Genomic DNA, 10,274 nt, shown 5'->3' with positions numbered 1-10,274 from the left:
GTACACTACTATGAATTTTTGAACACCACTTTCTATTGAACTTATAATTTTATTGACACAGTAATAGAACTTTTGTATGAAATTATGTAAATACATATGCACATGCTTAGAAGGTAACTTACATTCACATCACATTTTTTCCCTTAAAATAAATTCCCCAACAAATGATTACAGCTTTTTCCATTGCCTGCAAAATATCCTATATAGAATAAATATCATTTTACACATGTTACAGTTATTATAATAAATGTAAAAATAAATAGTAGGAAACTAATCATGATAATTCATTTATTATTTTCTCCTATAGAAGACAAATAAATATTTATATGAGAATATATTTTATCCAGAATAGTATATAGGATAAAATGCATATTTATTAAACACTAAACTTAACTAATACTGGACATTTCTGAATAGCATCGCCATAGGTTTTCATTTTTAGAAAAGTTCTATTCTGATGTGGTACTGTGTGTAAACAAATTGTTTGGTAATGTAAATGAGAATTATATATACACTTTATATCATCACAATCTTAAATACTGTACAATTACATTGTAACATTAAAACAAATGTCTTCGAAGTTGCTTCCTTTGTTCTAGTTTATTGAAGTTGATTCCCTGGATTTCTCTATACTCTTAAAAATTAAAAAAGCAAGTTATACACACTTGTAGTTAGTTTAGTTATAAATACAAAAAGCTTAAACAATTATTTACTGATAATCGCAAACAAAAAATTATTGTTGAAGGTTTTATTAGGCAACTAAATAATCATGCATGTACTGTGTTATACTAAACTTTAAATAAACAAGCTTGATAAAGTAACACTATACTGGCTTCCTTCTGTAGTTTACAAGTTTGTTACACGAAACTTCAAGAAAATTAAAATATGCAAAAGGAATATCTTAGAACAGAAAGGAAATTCAATATAGAGCAACTTAATCATGTGCTTCATATTTCAATCTCCATTCTATTGATCTGGTCACAGTAACTTTATTACCCATATCTTATCATCTTCAGTACATATTTTAATGTTAAGTTTCTTTCAACAGATCACATGTATTGTTATACAACATTTATTATCGTCTAATGGAAAAACAGATATTGTATAAATATACTTGAATTAGTTATTAAACAATCATCGATTTTAAACACATTCATAAAAATGTTTTTTTTTTTTTGGTAAAAATATTTCGATTCATGATTTATAGAATTAGTACATGATTGATAAAACAATATAACTTCTAGTTTGTACAATTATTAACTTGTCAACTGGGTCGCATTTCTCGACCAGAAACGCTTTGTGTATTTCAAGTTAAACATCAATAAAAACGAGTTAACTCGTCTTATCCAAAACTATAGTAAATTAAAATATAATCATATGAGCAAATACGGGAATGTTCAATTAAAGAAATGAAGAAAAGATATCAGAATATTTCCAAATGACAAGATTAATTGTCTCCCCCAGCTAACAGGTTAATCATTCAATCGTGCAATTATGTATTAAGTATACAATGTCAACACGTATTTCTATTATTTTGCTAGATTTGCATATTAAAGAATTTAAGCATAGGAAGTAAATAAACAGAGAAGAATATGCAATTCTACGTTATAAACAAGCACCATTAGCGTTTCACTGGAACTTAATTAATGTTAAGGTTAAAACGCAATAGTTCCTTAATTGCATCAGTCATTTATAATCAGTCTGCTATTGAATTAACTCTCACTAAATCTTAAACAAATACATTTTAATTTTATGATAGTTTTACTGATTTAGAGCAAAAATAGGAAATGATGGGAAGACTTAAGAGTGTCTTGAATGTGATGTACATTTAAAACTAAGTAGCTATTGATTAAAAAATTCTTATAGAAAGAGTGACAGAAATAATAATTTGCTGGAATTTACGATGGATTTACCTAAGTTTGCTGGGCTGGATATAATTTTTATACATTGATCTACTGGTGGTAAATATTCTAGAATAATTATAAATTCCTTCTGTTCATATTTTTGAGCTCTTTTTATATGCATTAACATCATCTAAATTCAAAATATCAAATTCTATAATATTTAACCCCGCATACTGCCCAAACACTCCGCTTGATATGCTACGCTTAACAACTGTAACATAAAAGACAAATGAATTAATGTAATACAAAATATGATATACAAATTCAAATAATATTAAGTACTTTAGTAACCAACCATTTGAATTGACTTTCGTCAACATGTACGTTGGCAAATCTTGACATTCACGAGCTATGTATGTCCCAACAACCGATAAATCAGAGATTGGTGGTACAATTACTTTCATTGTTTCTCGTACAATTTCTGTGTCCACTTCATAGTATCCTACAAGAATAGTAAATATATGCTACATATGTACATATAGATACATATTTTTTAAATTAAATAACATCAAAGCATGTTCTGATGTTATTTAATTTGTATATTCATATTTATTTATTTTATAAAATATTAGAAATTTACCATTATACATTTTCCTAAGAAGATCATACATATTACGTGGTGGTAGAACTCTTTGACGATTTAATGGCATAACAAAACAGCACTGTCCATCAATATCAATTATGCCAGTTTTGTTCTTGAATAATGTACAAATAAAATTTAATATAATCACTTACATTAATCGCATTTGATACATTAACAAATTTCTTGAACTTACAATGTTAAAATCATGTATAAACCGGCCTTGGCGCCCACCACGAAAATCGGGCACATCAATTCTTTCATAATCTTCATTCTCCAAATCAATTTCAAAACGTTCCTTGAAAAAGGAACCTCTTCTAAGTTCACTATCCACATTTTTCTCAATTTTCTCTAGATTTTTAAAGAAATCAGAATCTGCTGATAATGCTTGATGAACTCCATTGTTGGTGTTAAGACCCTTGTTTGAACTTTCATAAGGAATGGTGTACCATCCTGTTCTAAATATATGCATCTGTGTTCTAGCACATTTTCGATAAATGTAGAGGCCACCAATAATGCCGATTATGAGAATCATCAATGCAACGAGAAATAGCATAATTGTTGCTGTGACATGAAGACGACGCATGTTCCGGCGGGAGACTAAATAATGACCTCCTACACCATTATTCTGAAGCTGTGCTTCTGGATCTTTTTTTGTATCGTCCTATTTAAGAATACATATTTATTTATAAAAAAAAACCTTTTCAAAAAATATAGAATAAACAATCAAAAATAATGTATAGAATACACAATATTATTATACATGTTTTAATACACAGGGTGATTGCATGAAAACATTACAAAAAAAAGAAGTTATATAGTATAAAAAATGATTTTTAATTGAGTAAGGAAGCAGCAACTTTTCCACATTGCTAGACATGAAACAATCTGGGATTAAAAATAAATAAGTGAATTGTTAAATGTCAAATTGTATGGAAAACTTATTCTACAGGTATAAACTTAAAACTTCTGAATTTATTATTGTATAAAAAAAACTTATTTTACAAATATATTTGTAATTATTGCCTTCAGGTTCTATGTATTATCATGTAAATTTAAACGTAACTTTAATATTTCTATAAACAAAGTCAAATTACAAAAATCTAATTATTATATTGTATATTCTACTCAACGATGTACAACTTTTATTTAAACAGTTTCTTTAATAGAGAAAGTAATTTACGAATTACTTAAGTTCGTCTAGCTAGATAAATCTCCCTGTATATAAACGTAATTCTGTATTCATGGAGATTTTCTAGAAAAGTACAATATTAGCAATTTATAATCTTACAACCGCGATAACACATGTGAACGTGTGTAATATAATAACGCAATTATCAAATGACGTATAAAGTATCTCATACGCAGTACCCTCGGTGATATAAACGATGTAACTACGTATGTACGAATAAATTTATGTAGAAAGTATAGAATTAGATAACAATAAATTTTAATCGTGAAACGGTAATTGGAATGTTTATGTATCAAAAATGGTTACTATTCAAGATATCTAGGCAGTGTATTATTCAATTCACTTTTACAAGAATGTCATTATCGTGTCTAAATTAAAGGTTGATAAATGTTAGAATAATGCTAACCGGTACGTTTAATTCGACGAAAAGAGGTTGTTCCACTTTGTCCGCCTTCTCGGTAATGGGCTTTGTGATGACCGTCATCTGTTCGGTGTTTTGATTTCAGTCTTGTTCCAATCAAACTATCAATATACCTTCCACGACGAAATCCGTTCCCGTGTGTCTGATCGCGTAGTTATGATCGACGATCACCGGCGCTTCGACAAGCTTTAACGTAAAACACAATGCGCACCTAAGAACACCTAAGTACAGTATAGCGGAGCTCACAGAATTTCAGGATAAACTGCATACATACAAATGCAACTGAGATTGATCGGTGACAACCGCGCCCTCAATCCACTAATAAATATTGCGTGCGCATGCGTCGATCCCGAGCAAAAGATGGTCGAATATATTCACCGGTGTAGACAATACGAACTTGAAGGACTGTGCGAAATGTAGTAGACGAGATACCTCGTCTGCGCCAACGGTAGTGAAGTCTAAATTACAGGGAAAAATGACTTTCTAGAATAACTTCCAGCCATCTTATTTTGATCAACTAACAGTGCCACCTATTTAAAACGTAGAAAAATTCAAACATACATCACAGAGTATTATTATAGAGGTGAAACTTTGGTATTTTTCTCAGTTCTGAGTCTGCTGAGTGCGCGTGCATCACTGCATTTAATTCTTGCTTTATATTGCTTTTATATTTGCTCACAAACAATCTTCATAATTTTCTGGCATCCCCAGTAGGAATACTATGGCTCAGGTACCTCGGGATCGTTAAACCCGTACTGTAGGTACAATCAAACATAGCTACAGCCACAGTTTGCTAGGTTCGATTGTGCTACAACCCCTGAGGGGAATTGACAAACAAAAATTGACAAACAAAAATTGACAAACAAGGGGCTCGAAGCTAAAGTAGCGTAGAAGCTTCGTGTTGTTATAACTTGCGTTTCGGCGAGTTTCGCCTCTGTAAAACTACTTTGTTATATACTTTATAATATAAACACTATAGTCTCTCAGGTCCGTGTTTCCGGCATAGATAACGTATATTTGTACATGTTTATATGAATTTTGTTATCGTATGCATATAACAATCGTATCACGCCACAGGAAATACGATATTCCTTGTGCTGTTATTGTTATTTAAAATTCTCCTCTTATCTTTTTATCTTCAATAACGATCCGACAAAATTATGAATGAAATGGACAGTTCTATTGAAAATATCGAATTAGAAAATCGAAGGGGATGTGAAGATGACGATTCATTTGAAAAGGAACGTGTAATAAATAAAAATGCAGAATTCGATCATGAGGAATTAGTAAAATTAACGAAAGAAGCGATTGACAATATAATTGAAAGCGACCCACTTCTTTCTGGTTTACCAACGGATGTTACAATTGAAGAAATTAAAGCTCAAATTGCTGTTGCACAAGGACAAGCGATCACTGTATACTTAAATCGTGGCGAATTACCGAAAATTGGAGTTGTAGTAATGTATTTTTTTAATAATCTTTTTCGTTTGTTTCAATCAGTACCAAATACTGTTAATTCAATGGAATAGTCAAAATATTTGAAAAATAATTTAATTATAAAAGGTTTTCCAAGAGGGATTTTTTATTTATAACAAAGTATCTCTATCAATTTACTTGTGGTAGATACTACTAGTATATTTCCTACCATTTGTGTTTTATTAAAGGTACCAAATTTTAAAACCCCTTTTGGAAAATCCTTTAGATAGTCGAATAAATAAATTTCTATCAATTTAGGTACCTCCTCACAACACCACAGTTTTGGATTTGAAGAAAGCTATAAAACGTCATACAAATTTATCATTAAAAAGAGAGAAAATCAAAAAGAAAATAAGTTGGAAACACGTTTGGAAAAAGTATTACTTATGCTTTGATAATGTGAAACTGGTGGATGATAATGAGAATATAAAAACTTATGGAATTACAAACAAAGCTGAATTGCATTATATGAAAAGACATAGGGAAAAGAATAAATTGTTAAAGAACGCTTAGTTATTAGGGCAAAAACTGTGATTTGTAAATATCATGTTTTTAAGATGCATAATAATTTATATTTAATAAAATATATTACAGTATTATTTCAAAATGTTGTAATTTGTACCGTATACATTATTCCTCTGGTAACAGTTCCTGTTTTGGCTCTAAAACTGTACATTTTAAATACGGGTTGATGTCTTCCAACAAGAAACAAGTAAACTCCATTGCTACAGACCTATAATAATTTGTTACAGTTAATGTTTTCAAATTTGCCATTTTATACACTGCTTCTAAGCCTCTTTCTGTCACATTTATACATTCAGACACATCAAGGTGTTCTAACATTGGATACTCAAAAGCTAATTTATCTATAACCCAATCATTGACAGTATTGCAACCTCTGAGGATAAGCCACCTTAGGTGATAAAGATCACATATGCAGCTAAGATTATCATAATTTATAGGATATCCATTTAAATCTATTCCTTCTAAGATGAAGTCTGGATCATAATAATTTGGTACTATAAAGGTACTTTTACTTTTTTTAGGGTTTTCTATCCAATTTTCATGGTTTTTAAGCTTTATTCTACCACCATACTTTAAGACCAAATATGCTGTTGCTATATCAGGGCCATGTCTCTGATACATCTCATATGTCCTTTTTTCAGCATATTTTCTGTATAACATTTTTTTATGTTCCCACCACTCTTTTAAATACAACAATTTAAAATCTGTCTTTTTGGGTGCATCAGTCATATACAATATTAGAGGTGTTCGAAGGGTAGGTAAACGAGGCTCCTTAAACTTGTCAGTTTGAAGTCTTAATTCAACAGTCTTACGATTCAGACGTATGTTCTGTGTCAAATGAACAATAGCTTTATTATCATTGTAAAATGTTCGTATTATGTTGATATGTAATTTTTGATGAAAGGTTATGGACTGTAAGAGTGGTTTAGGTAGAATATAGGTGACATGCCGAAGCAACATTGTTGTTGTCAAATTTATATGCATCACTTCTTACATAAACTCTTATTACTTCTATGAAACATTAAGTCTTCCTGTATAAATGCTATTTTTGTTTCTTGCAAAGATCGCGCTAAATATTTTGCCGAAATTCGTCAAGTTGAGTAAGGTTAGCAAAACTGAAATTTCTCGATCATCTAAAACAAGAAATACGTACACCGTTAATTCAAAATTTACAAAAAATTATGTTCTTATATCAATCACATTTACACATACAATATTACACGGAAGTACATAGTCATAGACATGTCAATTTCAATGGTGTAACTAATAATTCTAGAGCCTGCGTCCTGCGAGTGCCTGCAAGCTAACATTTATAAGTAAATTTGTTTAGAAGGATTTAAACCTATTATAATGTGGTTATAAAAGCGGTATGTTTTTATTTTGAATAGAGAAATTAGCAACTGAACTTGTAACAAAATATTTCTGATAAAGCTATTAGATATTTTGCCTTTGAGGTTTCTGTTCATATATATGGTAAAACGAACTGTTATATAACATATCATCCCAGATACTCTTTAGAATTAAACTCAGAAAATTTTATATTCGGGCACCATCCAATAAAAAAAAGTTTTGAGTAACATAAAACTGAAGTTGTGTTTCAACATTTATTTCAACATGATTCCCATTCCCCCTTTCAGCTCTTTTCTTTATTATCTAAAAACTCTAAAACGAATTTTTAAAAAATTCAAGCGGGGACCCCTATACATTACCTATTTTTAATCAATTATGACCACAGATCTATGATTATGACACCTTCTGATTTCATTTCAACACGCTTGCGCGAAACTCCGAGCAGACCTGACAATTAACCTTTAAAATTATTGCCATTCAAAATAACCGTAAACAAAGTAAACACTGCGTAGTAGAAATAGGTAAAAAATGGATCATGAAGAAGAATTTCTTAACACCTTTTTCACTCAGGTTGCTCAATTGTGTACAGATAAAGCCAAGGAGTTAGTTGTAAGTGATCACCGAATGGAAGTAAACATTGTGTTTTGTAAAAGCATTATTGCTAATCTGTTTAAAATCGATTCAACTTTTAAGTACGTTTTTATTTAATAGTATGTATATGCTATTATGATCTACGAAATTTTAAGTAAAAGTATTTAAGTAAATTTTTAGCAAGTTTTATATGTAAAATATTTTAGTGACGTTTATTTCAATACAATGTAAAAAAACTATACATACGATTTCACAAAAGGAATTAAATTGTTTCTGATAATTAATAGGAAAAGGAACGTGGATCATGTCGCCAAACACAGATGGGTCCATGGGGAATGTTGCTTATGCATTTACCACAAATAGCAGTAGCAGAACATTCATATGCAGATATGGGTTTTCTTCATACCAAAAATAAAGGATTTTTAAGGAAAGATGTAAATATATTAATATTCTGGTTAAAATGAAAACAAATAATTACTATATTTAATATTTTATATTAATTTATGTAGAATTCGCTACGAACAGTATATGAATCCTTGAAGTCTGACCTGAAAAGAGTAGAAGAAATGACTAGGGGAACCAACTCTATTGGCGCAACAGTTGCTGAGGTTTCCAATCAACTATGTCAATACATTACAGCCAAGATACAACTGATAGATTTGTTAGTATGTTATTTGCTAAGTATTTACAATAGTGTCAACCTCATTGGTATCAAAATTTTATGCAATATTATTGTATTACAGTTATGAAAAAATGTATAATATGAGTATAAATAGTAAAGTCATGAAGTACCAGGAATTGTTGCAATGTATAGAGGGAATAGTAGAAAGTCATGCTTTGTCTTGTTCACATTTAGCATTAACTGCATTTAAGACAAGCTTAACGTAAGTAAATGCAAAAACAAGGTGCTAACAAAAAGAATAATAAAGACTATGAGTGCAAATCTCATCCTTTGTAAATTAAAATATATTTTGAGTAGGTTGGAGTGCGAAATATTAGTACAGTTAACAAAAGCACAAGTTGAACTCCAACATTGGAGGTTCTTATCAACATTAATGTCTCTTTATGGTGCACAAGCACGAATGTCAGCTTGGGAACGAACTTTACAAAACAAAGAGGTTAGTAGCATAAATAAAAACTAGAAAGAGTAAAAATGTTTAATCATCAATTATAATGTTTTTAGTCATGGAAATTAGGCTTTGGTGCGACTTTTCTAAAAGCGAATCAGCAGCCTGCATTGTACCAGTGGTTAGTGAAATTACGCAGTAGCATATTAGCTAAATGCTCTTTGTATTTCCATACTACTTTAAGTCAGCAGGCTAGTCCAGGAGAAATGAGAAGTATCATGAGCAAGCAAAATGTAGATTACTACCACAAGTAATACATCTCTAAGTAGTATGATTTATATAATTTATTGATTGTTGAAAAGTAACATACCGTCATTTCAGAATACAGAGTTTTCAACGCAAACATGATATTCTAGCAGTTTTAATTATATTTGATGCTAGAGGAGTAGAAGATTCAGGACCAGGTTACAGACATCCTCGCAGAGAACTAAATGCTACTGAACATTTCCCGGTTGTTCTCAGTTGTCCTAGTGTAAGTTCTCATAAATTATAAAATATCTGAAAAACAAATATTCATATAGTATCTTTCTATTCGTTTCAGATGTTTGTGCAAAAGCCATCAATTCATTTAGAGAATATACAGAAACGTATTAAAGAACGACAATCCGAACTTCTCGTTATGGATAAAATTGTCTACATTAAAACTGTAAAGGTATGCTATTAAATAAATTTTTAATAAGTTCTATATATATATAATGTATATTGATTTTTCTTTCAGGATCCATGTATATATGCTATGTACAATACTGATCCCAGAATGACCCTAGTTACTGTATTTGAAAGTGGCAAACCAAGAGATAAGGAATCTCATGTAACATCGTTCATGACTGACTTATGTATGCAAATTAGGTGTAACAAAGTGTATGAAACGTTGAAATTATCGAAATAAGCTGACGTACAAATATGAATTAAAAATATTAAAATACTATCAATGATTATAGTGCGCCAAAAATTGGGTACTATTTCAATTACATGAGACTTATGTATAAATTTTGATAATGGTTTATTAATATATTATATTAATTAATTGATATCTTTAAACCAAGTTTTTTATTTTATTTTCGATTGCGAATATTGATATTCTGTAAGAAATAAATTTTATTATTTA

At 30.1% G+C, this 10,274-nt stretch overlaps 4 protein-coding genes across 11 annotated transcripts; 2 read left to right on the top strand and 2 right to left on the bottom strand.

Annotated features, from left to right (window-relative positions):
• Window positions 1–263: 263 nt before the first annotated feature.
• LOC128876271 (integral membrane protein 2B) lies at window positions 264–5,946 on the bottom strand. Of its 4 annotated transcripts, XM_054122486.1 has the most exons (7): window positions 5,836–5,946; window positions 4,372–4,831; window positions 4,083–4,283; window positions 2,681–3,148; window positions 2,485–2,599; window positions 2,200–2,346; window positions 264–2,115 (listed from the first exon to the last, which is right to left on the bottom strand). In XM_054122486.1, exons 3-7 carry the CDS (start codon window positions 4,158–4,160, stop codon window positions 1,997–1,999), a joined length of 927 nt encoding a protein of 308 aa, XP_053978461.1. In that variant the 5' UTR covers window positions 4,161–4,283; window positions 4,372–4,831; window positions 5,836–5,946; the 3' UTR covers window positions 264–1,996. The 4 variants fall into 4 exon arrangements, 3 of the variants coding, with proteins under 3 accessions (XP_053978461.1, XP_053978460.1, XP_053978459.1); XR_008456988.1 differs by lacking the exons at window positions 4,372–4,831; window positions 5,836–5,946 and having other exon boundaries at window positions 264–634; window positions 1,914–2,115; window positions 4,083–4,365; XM_054122485.1 differs by lacking the exon at window positions 5,836–5,946 and having other exon boundaries at window positions 4,372–4,944.
• LOC128876274 (U11/U12 small nuclear ribonucleoprotein 25 kDa protein-like) lies at window positions 4,943–6,174 on the top strand. Its single transcript, XM_054122490.1, has 2 exons — window positions 4,943–5,554; window positions 5,832–6,174. Exons 1-2 carry the CDS (start codon window positions 5,258–5,260, stop codon window positions 6,084–6,086), a joined length of 552 nt encoding a protein of 183 aa, XP_053978465.1. The 5' UTR covers window positions 4,943–5,257; the 3' UTR covers window positions 6,087–6,174.
• On the bottom strand, window positions 6,108–7,902 carry LOC128876272 (distal membrane-arm assembly complex protein 2-like). 3 transcript variants are annotated; one of them, XM_054122487.1, is made up of 3 exons: window positions 7,808–7,888; window positions 7,311–7,394; window positions 6,108–7,231 (listed from the first exon to the last, which is right to left on the bottom strand). In XM_054122487.1, the coding sequence occupies exon 3, from the start codon at window positions 7,080–7,082 to the stop codon at window positions 6,204–6,206; it is 879 nt and encodes a 292-aa protein (XP_053978462.1). In that variant the 5' UTR covers window positions 7,083–7,231; window positions 7,311–7,394; window positions 7,808–7,888; the 3' UTR covers window positions 6,108–6,203. The 3 variants fall into 3 exon arrangements, with proteins under 3 accessions (XP_053978462.1, XP_053978463.1, XP_053978464.1); XM_054122488.1 differs by having other exon boundaries at window positions 7,311–7,401; window positions 7,808–7,854; XM_054122489.1 differs by lacking the exon at window positions 7,311–7,394 and having other exon boundaries at window positions 7,808–7,902.
• On the top strand, window positions 7,377–10,207 carry LOC128876269 (KICSTOR subunit 2-like). 3 transcript variants are annotated; one of them, XM_054122481.1, is made up of 9 exons: window positions 7,377–7,465; window positions 8,327–8,473; window positions 8,549–8,700; window positions 8,783–8,923; window positions 9,019–9,157; window positions 9,223–9,416; window positions 9,488–9,638; window positions 9,708–9,818; window positions 9,885–10,207. In XM_054122481.1, exons 2-9 carry the CDS (start codon window positions 8,360–8,362, stop codon window positions 10,053–10,055), a joined length of 1,173 nt encoding a protein of 390 aa, XP_053978456.1. In that variant the 5' UTR covers window positions 7,377–7,465; window positions 8,327–8,359; the 3' UTR covers window positions 10,056–10,207. The 3 variants fall into 3 exon arrangements, with proteins under 3 accessions (XP_053978456.1, XP_053978453.1, XP_053978454.1); XM_054122478.1 differs by lacking the exon at window positions 7,377–7,465 and adding an exon at window positions 7,861–8,057; XM_054122479.1 differs by lacking the exon at window positions 7,377–7,465 and adding an exon at window positions 8,005–8,140.
• Window positions 10,208–10,274: the final 67 nt, after the last annotated feature.

Source organism: Hylaeus volcanicus, chromosome 5 (genome assembly GCF_026283585.1).
Source record: "Hylaeus volcanicus isolate JK05 chromosome 5, UHH_iyHylVolc1.0_haploid, whole genome shotgun sequence".
NCBI classification, from domain to species: domain Eukaryota; kingdom Metazoa; phylum Arthropoda; class Insecta; order Hymenoptera; family Colletidae; genus Hylaeus; species Hylaeus volcanicus.
This window is presented reverse-complemented; position numbering and strand designations above follow the sequence as displayed.

Excerpts from the sequence above, each read along its gene's own strand:
- LOC128876269 (XM_054122478.1), top strand. The coding sequence starts at position 7,977 with ATGGATCATGAAGAAGAATTTCTTAACACCTTTTTCACTCAGGTTGCT. Across the intron at positions 8,058-8,326 it reads ATAAAGCCAAGGAGTTAGTT|GAAAAGGAACGTGGATCATG; the intron begins GTAAGTGATCAC and ends GATAATTAATAG. Across the intron at positions 8,924-9,018 it reads GCATTTAAGACAAGCTTAAC|GTTGGAGTGCGAAATATTAG; the intron begins GTAAGTAAATGC and ends TATTTTGAGTAG.
- LOC128876274 (XM_054122490.1), top strand. The coding sequence starts at position 5,258 with ATGAATGAAATGGACAGTTCTATTGAAAATATCGAATTAGAAAATCGA. Across the intron at positions 5,555-5,831 it reads TACCGAAAATTGGAGTTGTA|GTACCTCCTCACAACACCAC; the intron begins GTAATGTATTTT and ends CTATCAATTTAG.
- LOC128876271 (XM_054122486.1), bottom strand. The coding sequence starts at position 4,160 with ATGACGGTCATCACAAAGCCCATTACCGAGAAGGCGGACAAAGTGGAA. Across the intron at positions 3,149-4,082 it reads TCGTCGAATTAAACGTACCG|GACGATACAAAAAAAGATCC; the intron begins GTTAGCATTATT and ends ATTCTTAAATAG. Across the intron at positions 2,116-2,199 it reads GACGAAAGTCAATTCAAATG|TTGTTAAGCGTAGCATATCA; the intron begins GTTGGTTACTAA and ends TTTATGTTACAG.
- LOC128876272 (XM_054122489.1), bottom strand. The coding sequence starts at position 7,082 with ATGCATATAAATTTGACAACAACAATGTTGCTTCGGCATGTCACCTAT.